Source organism: Crassostrea angulata, chromosome 2, assembly GCF_025612915.1.
Source record: "Crassostrea angulata isolate pt1a10 chromosome 2, ASM2561291v2, whole genome shotgun sequence".
NCBI classification, from domain to species: Eukaryota; Metazoa; Mollusca; class Bivalvia; order Ostreida; family Ostreidae; genus Magallana; species Magallana angulata.
Genome location: NC_069112.1, coordinates 55,903,619 through 55,925,685, shown reverse-complemented (window position 1 = coordinate 55,925,685; position 22,067 = coordinate 55,903,619). Strand labels below are relative to the sequence as shown.

The 22,067-nt window shown below is 32.0% G+C and overlaps 1 protein-coding gene across 1 annotated transcript in view; it reads left to right on the top strand.

Annotated features, from left to right (window-relative positions):
• Window positions 1-959: 959 nt before the first annotated feature.
• Window positions 960-22,067, top strand: part of LOC128174525 (adhesion G protein-coupled receptor E3-like) — a 35,056-nt gene continuing 13,948 nt past the window's right edge. Inside the window, exons 1-7 of the mRNA XM_052840061.1 lie at window positions 960-1,049; window positions 2,919-2,986; window positions 3,778-3,928; window positions 4,100-4,278; window positions 11,820-11,927; window positions 13,272-13,422; window positions 13,594-13,772. Coding sequence (XP_052696021.1) covers window positions 2,932-2,986; window positions 3,778-3,928; window positions 4,100-4,278; window positions 11,820-11,927; window positions 13,272-13,422; window positions 13,594-13,772 — 823 coding nt within the window. The 5' untranslated portion in view covers window positions 960-1,049; window positions 2,919-2,931. The remainder of the gene's footprint in view (window positions 1,050-2,918; window positions 2,987-3,777; window positions 3,929-4,099; window positions 4,279-11,819; window positions 11,928-13,271; window positions 13,423-13,593; window positions 13,773-22,067) is intronic.

Genomic DNA, 22,067 nt, shown 5'->3' with positions numbered 1-22,067 from the left:
ATTTTATTGAATAACCCAAAACAATAAACTTATGGGGGAAAATCATTTCTTTCATACACGATTATCAATATATGTATTTATTCACTCAGCAATTGTAGGCAGACAAACTGTACGTATTAATTTTTTTCAAGACAACACTAGTAAAAATTATCCAATTTAATAATAAAAGTTAATATCGTTGTCGAATTCTCTGTCTCTTTTGTTCTCGACATTAATACTACCGCATATAAAACGAAACACATAAAGGAAGTTCTTAGCTGATGTTAGCTGTATGAAGTGCATTGTAAAGCTAAGTGTTTTGTGGTTATTTGCCACGTCAATGAAGATGTGATACTCAAAAAAATGCGAAGCTCATTTTGCAGTGTGATTAAAAGAGTACTAACAGCGAACATTAAAACGTAAAATATTAAAAAAAAACAGAGTTCATGTTATTACAAAAAAGACATGGGATCGATTCGTTTCCTATTTCATATTGTTTATGATATAACTGACATGTAAGACATCGCATTAAGGGTCCCCCACACCCTCTGGAAAAGTTTGCAATACAAGTCCCGGTTTTTTTATATGCCTTGAAGAAGTGAAATATAAGCATGCATTTAACTTGAAAATGACGGGAAAAATGTTCAATTTTGGAGAAAAAGCAACTTTTAAGAATTACTGTTTTTCATAAAAGCAAAATACCTTCAATAATCGAACTCAAGACCTACGGATTAGTTGACTGAAGTCATATCCACTGCGCTACAGGTACTTAATTATGGTGACATAAGCAGTTTCACAATGAGCTAAAATTGCCATGTAGCCACGTACTGTCATAAAAAGTAAAATGCACGGGGTGTCAAGAACCTTAAATTGTTGTATATGCCTCCCTATTTTCTTTTGTTTTATCTAAAGGGCTTATGCAGCCTTAATTGTATCACAAACTCCCACTGCAAGTTTCAATATCCCCAAGGAAAGCCGCTTATTAATATCCCTGTTGGATTCGTATAAAGACAGTTGCATACAGTGTTGCGATGTGATACACATATAAGTTCAAAAGAACATTTTGAAATGTAAGTATTTTCGATATGATTCTTATACAATTATCTTTTATAGGTTTCATTTTTGGTATTGTCCATGTTTATTTTCAAATTTTAAAAATCTTTTTGAAGATTATTTGGTACTTATAAACTACGTCTTTATTTCTGCAACTTCCCCCGTCTGATTTTTGAGTAGTCCAGTACTTTCTATTTTTATAACTATTTGACTAACAAATAATTACAACACTATTGGTCTATCTACCTGTTATTTCATAGATTTAAATCAAGTCACAATAATTAAACTAATGGATTTTGACATAAAGAATAAGAATAATTTTCTATTAATGAATTTACTGATGTACTGTATTACTTGCACCTTGTAATTAAAATATATCGTTGTTATTTCAACAGCTAGTACATATATGACCGTTCATCAATGAGATATGAATCGTTTTAGAGGTTATGATTATTTAATAAACAGGACATACATATATAGTAGACCTTCATATCATCATTTACTTTTTACAATATTCAACATCACGCCATTGCTGCACATCCGACATGACCGATATCAAATACACATATAAAACATAGTAATATTAATATAGTTAGACGTGGTTCTATAACCAAAATAAGATAAATATTTTATGTCATACGTGTGATGTACACTGTATATTACAAAATGTACTCGTGTGCTAAACCTTTGGTCTTTCAAAAGGGTGATGCTTTATCAAATACTTCTGGTCAGAACTTTTTTTGACACAGCCCTTCGTTTTAATGTTTTAGTGACCTAGTTTCTAAAAGTTTTCCTGCATATTTCCCAAAACTATTTCAACTACAAAAAATGATTAAAAAATTTGTCAAAGACATTAATTTAAAAAATGGGGGAAACAAAAGTGTGTAGCTTATAAGACTGCTAATCATGCTATAAATTCAAGGATTTAACGCTGACGACGCAGTGAAAACAGAACGGTTTGGTTGTGTTTTATTACATACACAAGAACTTACCGAAAAATGCCTCTGACGACTTTTATTTTACCACCAGTAAGCATCCTGAATCAATATCTTTAACTTCGAATCATTAGTATTTGTTTTATAAAACATTAACAATTGTTCCTCGTTCGAGAAAATTAAAAACTAACGAATATTCGCATCTTTGTGCAAGTCAACACTCTATACTATTCAATCTTTAGTATTTCCATTTGAAAGAGATTAAGCTCTAAGAAAAAAAATTGTAGATATAATTTTATTTCAATGTCTATATCAGTCAACATTTACATTAAAACAGTTATTTTTATCTCTGAAATGTCGTACTAAATTGTATCGCGGAAGGTCACAAAACGTTACATCATTGATTAGGCTTAAACAAATCAATTTGCGTCATTTTAAGGGGCTGTCCAAAAAGCTCTATAATTTAAATTCAATTGTATGAGATAAGTAAAACATATATAATTGTGTGATTTTATATTGTCCTTATCCAACGAATTGAAATGGTCTATTTGTATAAAAAACAAAACTACTATATTGTCTGTATACTGCATATAAGAGGAATTTAAAAAGGAAGTACGTAGATAGTATTATCTGGCTTGAGTTGTGCACTTAAATGTTTGAGTGTCACTGTCCTATTTATTACAAATGTAATTCTCGTATTTAAGTACAGTTGATGAGAGTTCTTGTATCCAAAGTTCTGAAATGTCTCTTAAATGACAAACATATATTGTTGTGTTTAACGGCAAAATGTGCAAAAAAAATGTATATACATTGTCATACAAATAATAGGTCAGGGTGACTATATTCAGTATGCTTAAATATTCATTTATTTTTACAAAAAAAGAACTTTTAATTTTTATCTTAATATTCTCATTATTTTATTTTTTTGGCAATTGTTTCTTTTGTTTTCAGCGATTGACAGAGTATGTTCATGACAGTTCTTTTTCTGAACTGTTGCCTTTCATCAAGGTTTGCCTATTGTGAGTAAAGAATATGCTATACATGTATACATTCTTAAATATAAAATTAGATGCACCAAATAATATTTAGCGACAAGAACCACCGTTAATTTCTATCATTATCATTATTATTTTATTTCATTATTTTTGGGGGGTTGGGGGTTTGTATGCTAAATTCTGATTCATTAACTTGAAAATTCAAAAAAAAAACATGTGTCTGTGTCTTTTTTCTGTTATCGTGTTCCGTTGTGCTAGTCTTTATCCCGAATCTATGCACTTGCCAAGTATATCATTCGAAGCCGTCAAATAAGTATATGCAAATACTAATTGGAATGTTTTGGAAAATATATTGGATGATAAACAATTTACGTGTTAAGACTCGTGTTATTAAAAGATGACATCACTTATTTCTTTGTTACAGTTAAGACGTTTGATAAACATTAATTTACATTCTATCACATCACAGTCAGGAGGAATTTCACGATAATTAAGAAGCGTAAATAACGTTCATTTACCAACAAGCTTAAACATAGAAAACGTTCGCAACATGTAAAATATACATTTTACATGGTGATAATAAAATAAAAACATAAATCCTCGCTCGTGTTTCTTCCCTTTCATCATGAACATGATAACTGATTGATTCAAACATATTAAGTTTTTAGGCATGGCTTATTATTGCGCGCCACAAATTAAAGTGAAAACATTCTGCTGTGTTTGACTTATTAAAATTGATGATCACGTGGTGTTAATTGGTCAAACAACTTGATTTTTTTTTTAATTATCCGTTTATGTCCTGTTTTTCTTTTCAGCTCAAATGAACAATGTTCGACTTGTGGGAGGAAATTCGTCGACTGAAGGACGGGTAGAGGTGTTTTATAATGGAGAATGGGGGACAGTGTGTGATGATTATTTCGATGACAACGATGCAGCTGTCGTTTGCTCAACGCTGGGTTACAGCAGGTAAAACCAGAGTGTGCATGAAGGAAGTAGGGGGTAGTTTGCAATAACCATCATATGAAATGTTCCCATCGTCTGTTCAAAGATTAGAACTGTTGTCCCTGTTGAAGAAAGTGGGTGTTAATGAAAAATGGATCGTAAACTTCCTGATTCTATATCTTTTGTTCTTTGTAGCACTAATGCTAAGGCCAAACAGAATGCATTTTTTGGACAAGGAAATGGTACAATTTGGATGGACGACCTTCGCTGCACAGATAATGACACCAATATATTTAATTGCTCACAGAATAGATTTGGTATTCACAACTGTGGGCACCACGAGGATGCAGGGGTCATGTGTTATATTTCTACGGGTACGGTTTACACTTGTGCATGTGTGTATGATCTTGACTATTATATTTATTATTAGAACTCTTTTTACGAAAGAAATATTAGATGGTATCAAAGAATTAAATATTGTTTGAACTCACACGTTTCATTTTAGAAAAATTCAGCTTTTTTAGATTTTAGCAGAAAAATATTATAGTGATTAGGTAGATCATTGCAAGATGCGCATTTTTGCTTTTGAAACATGTAACAAACTAGTATTCAGTAAAGAGCTATGGATAAAACATTTTAGACCCATTTGTGCTTTTAATTTTCGGGGCAAACCCCTTTTTTTGATTTCAAATGAAAGCTTGTGTAAAGATATTTTTTTGTAATTACGTGTCCTATCAAAATTTTAAAGAAAAACATATATATTTGAGATCAAATGTTAGTTTCAGAATAAATTTACATAAAAAAATTTTGGGCCTACGTGAATTTTTAAGAAAATATATTTCTTGTCAAATCAAAAACAAAAAAATCACATTCATTGTAATGACTCTATCTTGCAGGAAAATTTCAAGTCCTTAGCTTTGATAGTTTTAGAGAGGATGCGTTGACAAAATAAGCTTCAAACATGTATGAAATTGGGAAGTAATTTACTAATAGTGGTAAAGATTCATAAATGAAATAGTTTGCAAAGAGAAATTCACTAAAGACATCAATCGTAAAAAAATCTTCAAATTCTTTAAGCAATGACCGAGAAGTTCAGGTAGACCAATAAGAAGAATAACTAGATACGATCTTGTTACGAGTAACGAGTAGGTCTTCCGTGCGATTTCTTTTTTAAATGATCATATGAAATGTCGATACGATTTCTGAATTACCCCTACTTTCAGATAAATAGTAAAATTCCAAATTATGTCATCAATAGGCGTTGCAATGTTTTTTTTAAAACATATATTGTTTCAATCAACAACTTTGCTTCTATAAAGTATTACAAAATCTTTATTATTTTTTACTTATTTGTGATAGACTTAAAGAGTCTTTTGCCCCCTAACTAAATACGCCTGCCCCTTTTTCTTGATTCTGTTGGAAAGGTTTCAAAAGTACTAGGATTTTTGTTTTTACATCCATCTAAAATTGTTGTTATTTTGAGATGAAAATGGTTAAAGATTTTAGAGGCTAGTCCTGTTTATCCTTAATGAAGACAGGCATTGGTGTTTTAATTTGATTATTGGAATCGATTAGAATAATCAATGCAGACATTTTAACGTCAACAATGCTTAACAAAATATGTATATTTTGTATATACACATGTATATATGTATATATACATGTAAATATATATATTATAAAAAAATATATATATTACGTCAAAGTTTAAGAACATTGGCCCCTAAAAATTCCCAATTACTTCATAATCGGCGGGCCAATAAGTTTTATAAACAGATTTTGTAACGATCAACAACTTTGCTTCTATAATGCATTACACAATCTTTATCGTTTTTTAAGTTATTTGTAATAGACTTTACGAGTCTCTTGGCTCCTGATTGAAGGGGACGGCCCCTTTTTCTGAATGTTTTTTGGGCAAGCACGTTTGATATTCTAAAACTTTTGTTTAATATCTCTACATAAAATACCAATTAATAGAAGGATATAGACCAAAACGTATGAACATTTTTATTCAAAATTTGTACATATTTTTTAGCCTTGGCGAGCCCCTAGAAATGGCGCCACTGGCATAAAACAAATAAATAGTGCACAACTTAAAACTATGGTCTACCTATCCTGAAAATTTCATAGTCATATATCTGATAAGTTCTGAGACAGCTCTGCACAAAATAGGTCGTAAAAAATACAAACCTAATCGGTACCGGAAGTGACGTCACTTTGTTATCTGTTGCAGAAGCAAAAAAAATATAATCTGTATTCATGTGTTACGTTATTAGGTATTTCAAGGGATCACAGCGATTTACCGTTAAATTTGTGTAACTTTATTTTCAAACAATTTTATAGGGACTATTGAACAAAAGATGTTCAAAATCATGCTTTTGAAAATATTCTATCCATAAAATTTTGGTAAAGCATCCCTTAAAGGAAATATCTGACCAGACCCTTAATGGTAATTCGTGCTAAACAACGATTGAAAATAAGTTTTAAGTAGATGGTAAAAGATACTAGCACATACTTGAAATGTTTCATTAACTAGGAAAAGAAGTACCTATAAAAAATTTGGAACTTTTTGTTTAGGCAAGAGTGTGTATTCTAAATAATTTGTTAATGCGTACCTGGTATTTCTCGGATTTCTTGAGTCATACCAAGATGCATTTTTTCCTATTTTAATCGAGTATCTTAATTTTTTTTTCTGATTTTGAAACCCCGACTTTTTTCAACAGCAACTTTCGACTTTTACTTTTAACACCAACTGAAGACCAATTTGTTGCTTTGCAACGGACTTTGCTTTAGTTCTAATTAATTTATTCCCCTTTTGAAGCAATTTTTAAATGTTTAGAAAAAACAATCTGCTATAAGCAAAAATGATTTCATTCTAAAAAAAAATTAAAATTAGAATTATTTTTATTTATTTCAATGCACTTCTGTTGTTATTTTTTTTTCTGGCTTTATCTACGGAACGTATTTTCTTGGGCCATTGATACGATTTTTAGTACTATTGTTATGAGGAAAATCTAATTTTCAAATTAACTAAAATTATACTTTTTTTAATATTTTGATTAATAAGAAAAGATCACAACATGTGTAAGAAGAGCTATTAAATTCTTCTTTTAATCCAATGGCATGTCTCAATCCACTGTTCGGCGTTAACTTTATGTAACATTACGTCTACCATTTACCGTTGGTCAGGGTTGTTAAATCTATTTCTTCTATGTTTTGTCACCTGCTGCTGTTGTAAGTAATTGATATGTTAGGTAAATTGTACAGGCGAAAAAGTAATTTAACACGGATTTTAATAGATTGCTCAAAGCCAGCTATCTTTTGTGTGCGGGTTTAGTATTGTCCAAGTTTCTATCAACTTTAAAATACGTTGTCAAATTGTTATGCCATCTCTTATTCATCATCATCATCAATGTTTTGTATGAACACGTGCGCTGGTGACTTTTACACCTCTACACAAGAATAATTTAAAGAAAGGATTTTATTCGCCAGCTTTTGTTTTTGTTTTGTTTTGTTTTTTTAACAAAATCGCATTTTTTCCAAACAGGGTATGCACCCCCGTGTCGGTCACTTTTTGATATTGAATAAAACCGCACGTACGTAAAACCTCAATGCTCTTCATTTTTCGAATTAGTCATAAACTTATTGACAATCAAAATTGTTTGATTAGTAAAAGACACTTCTTATGAGCGATTGAGCGATTGATAACAATATTTTTTTTGGTAAATATTTGTCAGTAATGGTATCAATTTATAATGATATTAAATATAAAAAGCAATATCGTGTCAATTACATAAAATATCATTCTAAGTGAAACAACATTTTCAAATTGAGTAAATGAAACTGTAAAAATTCAATCTGGAAAATAAATAATTCTGAAATTTATATGGAACTTAAATTGAATAAGTTCAATTTTGATTGGTTGACTACCGATGTGATAGTTCCTGCGTTTCGTCTTTACTGCTTAGACTTTCGGGCAAAACGTGTAGTGTTTCGTGTTAACCATTCAGCGTTTCATGCGAACTACTATGCGAGTGTGTAGCGAGCATGCAGCAACCGTGTGGTTTAGTAGTACGCTTCAGGTTTTGTATATATGCTATTGACCCCTTCATAGTAACGATAATACAGCTTTTTTGCAGGACAAATTAACATAGTTTGTTGAAACATGACGTGTTATTATCTGCTTGATCAACTTGATTTAGTTTTCCTCCAAACCTCGCTAAACTATATTTTGCCCTGTACCAATTGTTTACTGCTTTTTGAAAATGTAGGTCTAATCAGAAAACTATTAACTTTTCCTTTAGATTATTTTTGTAAGCCTTCTGTCTTACGGATCCAATTGAGGGTCAGCTCAAACTTAGTGATGACAAGTCCAGTATTTCTTAATTCTCAAGCGGTTTTATTAAGCGTGATCGTATAGTTACAATTACATCAGCTAATAGCAGCCCAAATCAGGAGTCTCAAAATCTCTATAAGCGGAATCTATCTAAATCTCAATCTCTCTTAATCTCTCCAACATCATTTTACATGGGTATATATATTATTTTACTTATGATGGACAGTTCTGACTAGTTCGGCCTATTTACGACGATCATGAGTGAACATTTAGTGTTCAAAATTAAGATTAATATTTTATTTCTAAATACAGTAGCAAAACCGTCAAAACTGCCAATCAAAGAGTCTGGATGCAGGATTTGAGTCTCCGAATCCTGGGTCTCGGAGTCCCCCACCTAGTATGAGGCATCACTTACTCATAATACGTTCATTCATACATAGCATAAAAGGTTACAAAGGTTAATATATAGAATACACAATACATGACTCAATATAGAGTACTAGAGCTATCGTTGCAGACACAGAATCGCCAAATATGTCACTTGTTGTTAAACTCTCAATTTGGATATTATTATGCCCGTATTATGCACCTGGTTTCATAACATCATTTAGGAATACTACGCATTGCTACCAGAGTCACAGAGTTCATTCTGTTAATTATCATTAACACCATTCAGTGCGCAGTACCTAGGTACACATAAATAGCATAGTGACCATTATGTAATACTAGCAATTCAAGGTCATAGCATGGCTATCTGTTTACATGTTATTGATTGAATGCCAACGATATTTAACTTGAGAATACATGAAAAACTTTATTCTTATTTTCCACTAAGTAAATTTTTTTTATTACGAAAATATCGATTTCCCAACACAATATACAACCATCCTTTATTTAGTTTTAATTAATATTATTTTATCCAAATCCATAAAATATGAAAGTTTTTTTGTTCATTATTCTTCTTGCATATAACGAGGGCCCTAGAAAATTGAACAAAGGACTCGTTTGCTAAAACAAGCGAGTTAATATTTACCATGATATGAAAGTGTATGTATTTCATCGACTTTACCTTGTACAAAGCATTGCTATTGCGACTTGACAAAACTTAACAAATATAAAAAAACAAAAACTTTTTAATAAAAAAGGAGGCAATTCAACAAGAGCCCCTGATTCTTATGAGATCTTTGTAAACAATGCCAATAAGGTTTTTTCAATTTAGATATAGGGTTGTCCAATAAGTTCGTGGACACATGTAATTTTATTCCAAATAACGGCGCCATTATTACTAAAGCGTTATAATAGTTCAATATAGAGTATGATAATGTATATGCATAAAACTCAGAGCAGTGTACATTTTTATATTGAAATTATCATGATATATTTACAATAAACCAAGTATTATTCCCTCTATTTCTTACGGAAACTTATAGTTAATTCATAGCTCTTTAGAAACAGCCAGATTGAAATCTACACGCCCCGTTTATTGATTGGTCGAAATCTACAGCGGCTGAAACTGACAAGAAAGTGACAGGACCAAAACTTGACACGCCCTGTTTATCGATTGGTCTAGACCTACAACTACCTAGGAAAAATCACGGACTGCACGAAATAATCATGACAACGTCAGACTCAAAGTCTCACAGGAGACGATTTGGCTGTTTCTTTTAGTTAACGTACTTACGTACATAAACAGTAATTTAGTGAATTTTACTTACTTTTCATATTCAATTTATCAATTGGCTAAAAGAAAGGTGTTAATATAAACAATAAAATGCTTTCTTTTATCATTCATTCGGGATATGAAGGTAGCGATCATTACAGAAAAAAATTACATAACCCGCTAACGCGGGTTATGTATTTTGTCTGCAATGTCGCTACCTTCATATCCCGAATGAATCACCAAAGAAAGCATGTTATTGTTTAAATATACATTGCCTATATAGGGCGCACGGCCCAGTCTGACGTTGGTTTATAACGACGTTTCTTTAACGTCTTAGTCTTGGGTTTTCCTGAGAGTAACATGCTGCATTCACAGTTTGGTCAGAGGGTACACTCGCATACTCCATGAAATTATCGACTGTGCCACTTGTGGATAAATAAACTCAAACTATTTTGATGATTTTCCTGTTTCCTTAATTGTTTGTCCTCTGCTAGTTTGAAAATAGCTTCAAACGACGTATGAAAATGAGGTGCACCATAACGACTACATCATAATAGAAGGTAATGAAGTTTTGAAATGTTTTATGAAAATTGTGAATATTAATATCTAAAAACCCAATTAAAAAGTTCGGACATTTTTTTACGCTGGGCCGTGCGTACTTTCCGCGATCCTTTGGTTCGTTTGACAGACCTTTGCAGTTTCATATAAAGAAAATATAATGCATGATATATAAGTTTTGAAATGACAATTCACAGATTTCTTACTCCATGTATTTGGAGAAAAATACAAAATTCATCAAGAATGTAATTGATAAACCTAATCTTATCCCAATTAAATGTAATTTTACCCTGATGTTAAGCAGCTTAATTTATTATTTGGCTTCAAAGTTTATTTTGCTGCTATATTCTAAGTGCAAGATAATTGCCAGCAATAACAAGTACTTCTACAATTACAAATGAAAAAATATAACAATGACATGAACAAAAGTACGTTGCAAGTAAGAATTATTTGTGTAGAAAACTTATAATTCTCTCTTTCTTTGTGTTTTAGTATGATAGGTAAGATATTTCATTAAAGATACAATTGGTTTTATAGATTCAGATTGGAGAAACTGGCATGCATTACGTCGTTCAGGATTTTATAATTGTATCGTGCAGGTTCATATTTTGGAACATATTATAGTTATATGGTATATTAGAGTTTTTAATGTAGGTCTCAAACACAACCAACAAGTCAGAGGGAAAACTTGTGATATAAATGTAACACTAGACATCTTTTTAGAACTACATGATACCCCATCTCCTCTGCATTGTCAATACGTCATTTATTACAAAGAAAAACTACCCAGCGTTAGCTACCTTATGACTATGGTTATGCTATCGTTAACTCATTTAGCTAAATTGAGGTGTTCTAAGTTTAAAATTATATTTAACAGTATGTTTTGTGACATCGTATTATTGTTAAAAAAAACCAACACAACGTAAAAAAGAAAATAAAAGTAAGGGTAGAACAATAACAAATGTGAAAAATTTGATTGAGTTTCGCAAAAAAATTTGAAAAGCCTTATCTATGTTCCGCAGATCTGTTACATTGAGGATCTATTCTAGCAAATATTACGTATCAAAACCAACATTCAGCTTTGCGTGTTGTGCAAGAAAGTGTATAACACAATACGTTTCTATAAAAACTTATGTTTATCTAGTATACGTATTACATGTAACATTTATGCTTAAAAAACAAATACATAGAACAAGAAAATATAAGCTACAAGTTCGAGGTAACTGATACACTCATGTATTTACATACATGTATGTGAAGAAATTCTCACACGATATATCTTGTTAAGCGTCTCAATTTTCAAAGAGTGATGCATTTGGCTAATTTCTTGAAGATATATTTTACTTTCATGTGTTTTGTAGATTTTAAAGAACAAATGAGCTGCAACGATCAACAAGAATACGGAATATTATGGGGTACTACCATTGCGGGAATTACTGCAGAAGAACCGTGTCCAGAAAATCAAAAAGGTAGACAAAAGGCAACGACAGTTTTTTAAATATAGTCAACAAAAAATACAGCTGTACTCCTTTTTGTATTGCCATGACTTATGTAGAAACTACAATTGTTTATTAACAAATTACTTATCGACATACTCTCTCTCTCTCTCTCTCTCTCTCTCTCTCTCTCTCTCTCTCTCTCTCTCTCTCTCTCTCTACTATAACTACCACAATTAAAGCATTACTCTCCACTCTAGATCTAATGATAGCCAACTCTCAGTGTGAATAGGTAAAAGAATAATGGACTCATGAAAAATATAAGACCAATGAGTTCAATTATGAAAACACAATTCTCATGTAATAATGATCCATCAACAAATCTTGTTTATCTAGTTAAAATTTGATAAAAGATTTATTACTTTACCAAGTCCCAAAAAATATGATAAAAACTGCAGTCGACCAAACGTCGAGTGAATAAGTCAAGTCGCATAAGGTCGGACGATACGGAGGTCATACTGTACCAATATTGATTGCCTTTAGTATGATCCTCATCGTTTAATTACATTCTCCGTTTTTTAGAAGTGCGTTTAAAGATATTGTTTCGATTTAATAAACATAAATAACTGGATACAATTAGAAAACGATGCTTGAATACTATAATATTAGACAAGTCAATAGTTGTTTTATATTCCTGTTCGATTTGTAAACACTCTCCCCTATTTGAAGAGTTGATTATCATGTGGTGTCACAAACTTAATTCAGTACAATTTTATTAATTTAGTACGCAAAAAAGGTCGATGCGAAAGTGCAGTCCGCTTGCGGGTAGTGGGCAATCAATTCGAAGAAAAAAGTTAATATATGTTGTTAACATGGGATGTTCTGAAGGTATCAGAGTATTTTCATACAACTTTTTTAAATTAAGTTAGTCGACAAACTTACTGTCCTGCCTCTTTTTCATGCGCAACTCAACACAAACGTAAGTATATAAATATGCATAAATATAATATCCATTTATCCTTTCAGGCGCAGATGTTTTAAATTCACATCGTAAATTTACCGAAAAATGGTTTCGGAATTCCCCTGGCAAACTTAGTTATCCTTTTGACTTTCCCTGAAGCAAATTCTGCTCATGAACTTTACCCTTACCAAAACATAAGGCCTCTGGCACACAGTTGCTGCAAATTTGCGGAGAGTTTGCTGCAAATTTGCGACAAACAGTTGCCGCAAATTTGTGGCAAGTTCAGAATTCATATGCAAATTAGCTTCTGGCAAACTGTCTGCGGCAAAGTTGCGGCAAGTTCAGAATTCGTATGCAAATTAGCTTCTGGGAAACTGTTTGCCGCAAACTTGCGGCAAGTTCAGAATTCTTTTCAGCTCAAATGAACAATGTTCGACTTGTGGGAGGAAATTCGTCGACTGAAGGACGGGTAGAGGTGTTTTATAATGGAGAATGGGGGACAGTGTGTGATGATTATTTCGATGACAACGATGCAGCTGTCGTTTGCTCAACGCTGGGTTACAACAGGTAAAACCAGAGTGTGCATGAAGGAAGTAGGGGGTAGTTTGCAATAACCATCATATGAAATGTTCCCATCGTCTGTTCAAAGATTAGAATTGTTGTCCCTGTTGAAGAAAGTGGGTGTTAATGAAAAATGGATTGTAAAGTTCCTGATTCTATATCTTTTGTTCTTTGTAGCACTAATGCTAAGGCCAAACATAATGCATTTTTTGGACAAGGAAATGGTAAAATTTGGATGGACGACCTTCGCTGCACAGATAATGACACCAATATATTTAATTGCTCACAGAATAGATTTGGTATTCACAACTGTGGGCACCACGAGGATGCAGGGGTCATGTGTTATATTTCTACGGGTACGGTTTACACTTGTGCATGTGTGTATGATCTTGACTATTATATTTATTATTAGAACTCTTTTTACGAAAGAAATATTAGATGGTATCAAAGAATTAAATATTGTTTGAACTCACACGTTTCATTTTAGAAAAATTCAGCTTTTTTAGATTTTAGCAGAAAAATATTATAGTGATTAGGTAAATCATTGCAAGATGCGCATTTTTGCTTTTGAAACATGTAACAAACTAGTATTCAGTAAAGAGCTATGGATAAAACATTTTAGACCCATTTGTGCTTTTAATTTTCGAGGCAAACCCCTTTTTTTGATTTCAAATGAAAGCTTGTGTAAAGATATTTTTTTGTAATTACGTGTCCTATCAAAATTTTAAAGAAAAACATATATATTTGAGATCAAATGTTAGTTTCAGAATAAATTTACATAAAAAAATTTTGGGCCTACGTGAATTTTTAAGAAAATATATTTCTTGTCAAATCAAAAACAAAAAAATCACATTCATTGTAATGACTCTATCGTGCAGGAAAATTTCAAGTCCTTAGCTTTGATAGTTTTAGAGAGGATGCGTTGACAAAATAAGCTTCAAACATGCATGAAATTGGGAAGTAATCTACTAATAGTGGTAAAGATTCATAAATGAAATAGTTTGCAAAGAGAAATTCACTAAAGACATCAATCGTAAAAAAATCTTCAAATTCTTTAAGCAATGACCGAGAAGTTCAGGTAGACCAATAAGAAGAATAACTAGATACGATCTTGTTACGAGTAACGAGTAGGTCTTCCGTGCGATTTCTTTTTTAAATGATCATATGAAATGTCGATACGATTTCTGAATTACCCCTACTTTCAGATAAATAGTAAAATTCCAAATTATGTCATCAATAGGCGTTGCAATGTTTTTTTTAAAACATATATTGTTTCAATCAACAACTTTGCTTCTATAAAGTATTACAAAATCTTTATTATTTTTTACTTATTTGTGATAGACTTAAAGAGTCTTTTGCCCCCTAACTAAATACGCCTGCCCCTTTTTCTTGATTCTGTTGGAAAGGTTTCAAAAGTACTAGGATTTTTGTTTTTACATCCATCTAAAATTGTTGTTATTTTGAGATGAAAATGGTTAAAGATTTTAGAGGCTAGTCCTGTTTATCCTTAATGAAGACAGGCATTGGTGTTTTAATTTGATTATTGGAATCGATTAGAATAATCAATGCAGACATTTTCACGTCAACAATGCTTAACAAAATATGTATATTTTGTATATACACATGTATATATGTATATATACATGTAAATATATATATTATAAAAAAATATATATATTACGTCAAAGTTTAAAAACATTGGCCCCTAAAAATTCCCAATTACTTCATAATCGGCGGGCCAATAAGTTTTATAAACAGATTTTGTAACGATCAACAACTTTGCTTCTATAATGCATTACACAATCTTTATCGTTTTTTAAGTTATTTGTAATAGACTTTACGAGTCTCTTGGCTCCTGATTGAAGGGGACGGTCCCTTTTTCTGAATGTTTTTTGGGCAAGCACGTTTGATATTCTAAAACTTTTGTTTAATATCTCTACATAAAATACCAATTAATAGAAGGATATAGACCAAAACGTATGAACATTTTTATTCAAAATTTGTACATATTTTTTAGCCTTGGCGAGCCCCTAGAAATGGCGCCACTGGCATAAAACAAATAAATAGTGCACAACTTAAAACTATGGTCTACCTATCCTGAAAATTTCATAGTCATATATCTGATAAGTTCTGAGACAGCTCTGCACAAAATAGGTCGTAAAAAATACAAACCTAATCGGTACCGGAAGTGACGTCACTTTGTTATCTGTTGCAGAAGCAAAAAAAATATAATCTGTATTCATGTGTTACGTTATTAGGTATTTCAAGGGATCACAGCGATTTACCGTTAAATTTGTGTAACTTTATTTTCAAACAATTTTATAGGGACTATTGAACAAAAGATGTTCAAAATCATGCTTTTGAAAATATTCTATCCATAAAATTTTGGTAAAGCATCCCTTAAAGGACATATCTGACCAGACCCTTAATGGTAATTCGTGCTAAACCACGATTGAAAATAAGTTTTAAGTAGATGGTAAAAGATACTAGCACATACTTGAAATGTTTCATTAAACTAGGAAAAGAAGTACCTATAAAAAATTTGGAACTTTTTGTTTAGGCAAGAGTGTGTATTCTAAATAATTTGTTAATGCGTACCTGGTATTTCTCGGATTTCTTGAGTCATACCAAGATGCATTTTTTCCTATTTCAATCGAGTATCTTAATTTTTTTTTCTGATTTGGAACCCCGACTTTTTTCAACAGCAACTTTCGACTTTTACTTTTAACACCAACTGAAGACCAATTTGTTGCTTTGCAACGGACTTTGCTTTAGTTCTAATTAATTTATTCTCCTTTTGAAACCATTTTTAAATGTTTAGAAAAAACAATCTGCTATAAGCAAAAATGATTTCATTCTAAAAAAAAATTAAAATTAGAATTATTTTTATTTATTTCAATGCACTTCTGTTGTTATTTTTTTCTGGCTTTATCTACGGAACGTATTTTCTTGGGCCATTGATACGATTTTTAGTACTATTGTTATGAGGAAAATCTAATTTTCAAATTAACTAAAATTATACTTTTTTTAATATTTTGATTAATAAGAAAAGATCACAACATGTGTAAGAAGAGCTATTAAATTCTTCTTTTAATCCAATGGCATGTCTCAATCCACTGTTCGGCGTTAACTTTATGTAACATTACGTCTACCATTTACCGTTGGTCAGGGTTGTTAAATCTATTTCTTCTCTGTTTTGTCACCTGCTGCTGTTGTAAGTAATTGATATGTTAGGTAAATTGTACAGGCGAAAAAGTAATTTAACACGGATTTTAATAGATTGCACAAAGCCAGCTATCTTTTGTGTGCGGGTTTAGTATTGTCCAAGTTTCTATCAACTTTAAAATACGTTGTCAAATTGTTATGCCATCTCTTATTCATCATCATCATCAATGTTTTGTATGAACACGTGCGCTGGTGACTTTTACACCCCTAAACAAGAATAATTTAAAGAAAGGATTTTATTCGCCACCTTTTGTTTTTGTTTTGTTTTGTTTTTTTAACAAAATCGCATTTTTTCCAAACAGGGTATGCACCCCCGTGTCGGTCACTTTTTGATATTGAATAAAACCGCACGTACGTAAAACCTCAATGCTCTTCATTTTTCGAATTAGTCATAAACTTATTGACAATCAAAATTTTTTGATTAGTAAAAGACACTTCTTATGAGCGATTGAGCGATTGATAACAATATTTTTTTTGGTAAATATTTGTCAGTAATGGTATCAATTTATAATAATATTAAATATAAAAAGCAATATCGTGTCAATTACATAAAATATCATTCTAAGTGAAACAACATTTTCAAATTGAGTAAATGAAACTGTAAAAATTCAATCTGGAAAATAAATAATTCTGAAATTTATATGGAACTTAAATTGAATAAGTTCAATTTTGATTGGTTGACTACCGATGTGATAGTTCCTGCGTTTCGTCTTTACTGCTTAGACTTTCGGGCAAAACGTGTAGTGTTTCGTGTTAACCATTCAGCGTTTCATGCGAACCACTATGCGAGTGTGTAGCGAGCATGCAGCAACCGTGTGGTATAGTAGTACGCTTCAGGTTTTGTATATATACTATTGACCCCTTCATAGTAACGATAATACAGCTTTTTTGCAGGACAAATTAACATAGTTTGTTGAAACATGACGTGTTATTATCTGCTTGATCAACTTGATTTAGTTTTCCTCCAAACCTCGCTAAACTATATTTTGCCCTGTACCAATTGTTTACTGCTTTTTGAAAATTTAGGTCTAATCAGAAAAGTATTAACTTTTCCTTTAGATTATTTTTGTAAGCCTTCTGTCTTAAGGATCCAATTGAGGGTCAGCTCAAACTTAGTGATGACAAGTCCAGTATTTCTTTCGCAGCTAGGTTAAGGACGCCCATGGATTACCGTATGAAATAAATACACTAAAAACGGACTTTATTCCAGACAAAGTATACAAACTCATCCAAATATGGCAATGATAAAGTTTATACATCATTATGTAACTACCGATCTCCCCTACATTTTTCACCGGAACACAGCCACCGCATCAGCTGTTTATCACGTGATACGCTAAAAATAGAGCAGCTACATATGACTTCATTTATTGCAAAAGTTCGACGATATACGAATAAAATATTAAATTGTTGTTTATATCACTTAAAAGAAAATTAATTGCTTAATCTAAAAAATGCTGGGAGCAACTATAGCAGTACCAGCAACATGCTTAACTTTAGCATTGATCGTTCAAGTTTAATAAAAAAATTTCAATAACCGAGTTAATTCACGTGTCAAAAAAAAATTTTCTTTCAATCAACAACTTGCTCCCAGCACTTTTTACAATCACTGGTATTTAATGAAAATAAAAAAGTTAAACACAATCCTTAAATTTGACGGGATATCGTTGAACTTTTGCAATTTTAGACAGATGTATATGATTTTATGCAAATTAGCCGATTTTCAAACGCACTGATGATCAGGATCAAGGGCAGATAATCTGGCGTTGTGAAGCGCGGAAAATTTAAAGATTTACATTGTTAATCGTTGGTTATTCCTTACCTGCACATTTCATTAACCTTTTAAACCTTTCAATTCGTAAAATACACAGGAATATTACCAATTTATTATTTTTTGTTCAGTTTAAACAGAAAAGAGTGATAGATTCGTCAATGCACCAGAACAGAATCAGATAACCCCATGCGCGGATCTAAGGTCTGGGGTGGGTGCTGGTTTTCTATAAATGTCTTCCTTATAATTTTAGACTAATTAAAGTGTATATATAACAGGCTAAAGAAAAAAAATAAGAAGCCAGATCCACGCGTACGTAGGATCGTTTTTGAAAGGGGGCAGACTCATCCAAAAAACCTTGACAAGCAAAGAAAAAAAATCAATATTTCTTTACATACTCTCAAAACAGTTGGGGGCCAACTCCATGCATATTAATTTCTTATATGTAAATTTTAAAAAAAAATTTCGGCAAGAAAAAGCAGGGGGGGGGGGTCATCCCCCCCCCATCGTATTCTACGTACCTGCTTCAATCTACCCCTGTTTATTAAATATGTAATTTGATATTGTTATCAAGTGTGGCCATGCACGGATCTAGAGGAGGGGTAAGAGGAGTCCCAACCCCCCTGCAAAATGAAAATTTATTAAATTTACATACGTCTAGTAAAATCATAGCAAATATGCCTCGGACACGACCATCCCCCCCCCCCCCCCCGGCGGCAATCACAATCTCATCCTTCAGACACCCCCCCCCCTTACCCACCCTGGAAATTTTTATGGATCCGCGCATGGTGTCTCTGCCACGATATAAGTTAATCTTGCTTATAACTATAAGAGTATCTCTACCATAAAGTCAGAATATTTTTTTTCATCATATTAAGATACAGAATTCTTTTTAAGACACACTGAACCTCATATTTGTCAAGATTTTCATAAATAATTGTATAAAATTGTCATAAAAAATAGTGCATATGATATCAAATGAATTATACAAAATAAAGGCATCAATATATACTTTTATTGAAAAGCAAAATTTCAAAACTCACAATTTTAATTTTTTTAAACAGCTTTTTAATTTTGTTTTTAATAATGTCTTCACACATTCAAAATACACCAAAGCATGATGATGAGCACCTTTTTATCCATCATGTTTATATGCATTATCAGGTTATTTTTTTTATTAAATAGTCTGAAGAACACAGGGAATATGTGGGTAGGGAAGACAGGGTAACCTCAAGAGTTGAAACCACAAGAATCGACCCGCAAAACCCATGTTGCCAGGTGGTAGCAGAAGTCCATGTTGGGCTGAAATAAAAATTTTAAAAAATCAATTAGCTGGGGGAACATATGCATAGCAAAAACATGAATATTTGTTACAAAAAATACACTGATCATGCAGTGTCATATGTATGAAAACATGCGCGGATCTAGAAGGGAGGAAGATTTAACATTGTATGCCTCAGACCACATGAAAAAAAAACCAATTACCCTTCGGACCTCCTCCCCCCCCCCCCCCCCCCCACCTCCTGGAAAAAAATTTCTGGATCTGTGCATATGACAAGATGGCAGTACAAAAACCAAACCAAATAGCTTAGGTCTAAACTATTAACACATATCAAATTGAGAGAGAGAGAGAGAGAGAGAGAGAGAGTCTGCTTTACTCAAAGTGTGATACATGTAGTAAATATTTAATTTCTTTTGATATACTATATATCTCTTCTCGAAATAATCTTTGACATTATAATTCCATTAGTTTCATTTTTTTTTCTATCAATGAATTGTCCATAAGGTCACACATAAGCTGATGTATCTGAGCACAGTAACAATTTATTAAACATACACATGTATTTGTTATCTCAAAATTGTTTGTATACAATGTACATGTGCTATGCATGAACACTTTACCGAGAAGTGAATCAATATGTATTTACATAAAGATAAACCATAACTCAGAACAAATAACAATGATTCTGTAAAAAAAAAATCCAGAAAAGACTGTATTATGAATATCAGGGAATATAAATACCCAAAAATTCTGACCTTGAGGTAATATATATATTAAATTCTTTTCAATTTTAAAATTAAAATCTTCTTTTAAGAAAATACATAAATGAATAGCATATAAGTTTAATTTACATTGGTTAATTTTTTTTAAAAAGTCTGCTATTGAGGAAATGTATATGTTATTGTATGCATGTACATGTGGATAAGGTAGTGAATAATAATAACAAACCAGGTCAGTTTAAAGCTTGTGCCCCTCGAGTATTATCTAGCCACTATGCAACCTGGTCTCAAGCGGCCGAGTCTGACCACCACATATGTTAGATTTTACTGGTTGGGGTTTATTATCAGATTATTATGAAGCATAACTGCACATATTTAACACATCAAATATATTAATCATATATTTTTAATGCAGCACATACAAATCTTTCTGAACTTTTGAATTCATAAATGAAGCTGTGGATGGCAATATGATACAATATTGTTTTATTAAAATAAGTAAAGAAATCATGATGCATACATGCACTTGATGATTACATCATTCTACACTTGTGTACCATGGGACCCCACATGTTTATACAGTGTATGCTACATGTATTATGGTGTGTATATACAATAGTTCAATACAAACCGGAACTAAGACACACATGTACATACAGTATGTATATATAGCATAATAACAAATAAGAATTCAAAACAGTTTTACAGATATCTACTGTAAACTATACCAGCAAAATGAATTATATCATCTAAGATCCAAAAATTTACTGAAGTGCAAAACATGTGTATAATCACCATGCAAACATGCATTTGCACTTTGTAAGCCCTAATGAATTCTATAATTGTGTACCCTGGGAATCCCACCTATTTCAAATGCAATGTTTACAGTGTCTGGTGTGTAGTTCAATACACAAAATAATAGCCTAATAAGAAATGATAATTCAAAACAGCGATAATGTGCAAAACAACACGTGTGTAACGTACATGTACACTGCATGGACTGAAAAGAGCAAATGATTTGAAAGGAAAAGGTCAACACTACATATTCTGTATTAAAACATACCTTTATTATCTCTTAAACGATGGTTGAGCTGCATTTTCCACTCTCGGCGTCTTGCAGGCCATGCATCTTATGAAAATGTTGACACACCGCTGTCAGCTGTTCGCAACCAAAACAAGGCGAGTGAAAGCGCTGTGTTGACGCGGATGGTAAGCAAACGACAATGTAATTTTAAGAAATAAACACCTTTAGTCACATATTTTCGATACAATATTCTGTAAGATAAAATTCAAAATGATTATTTAAAGCAGTCAATCGATAAATTTTTACAGCGATCGCTTTACTTTATCGAAAGTAGGAAAAAGATGAAAACATGAATAATGGGCGGAGCTAACGTCATGAAATGTCACGTGATATTCATGAGGTGAAATCTATGGGAGGCCTTAACCTAGCTGCGTTCTCAAGCGGTTTTATTAAGCGTGATCGTATAGTTACAATTACATCAGCTAATAGCAGCCCAAATCAGGAGTCTCAGAATCTCTATAAGCGGAATCTATCTAAATCTCAATCTCTCTTAATCTCTCCAACATCATTTTACATGGGTATATATAACATTTTACTTATGATGGACAGTTCTGACTAGTTCGGCCCATT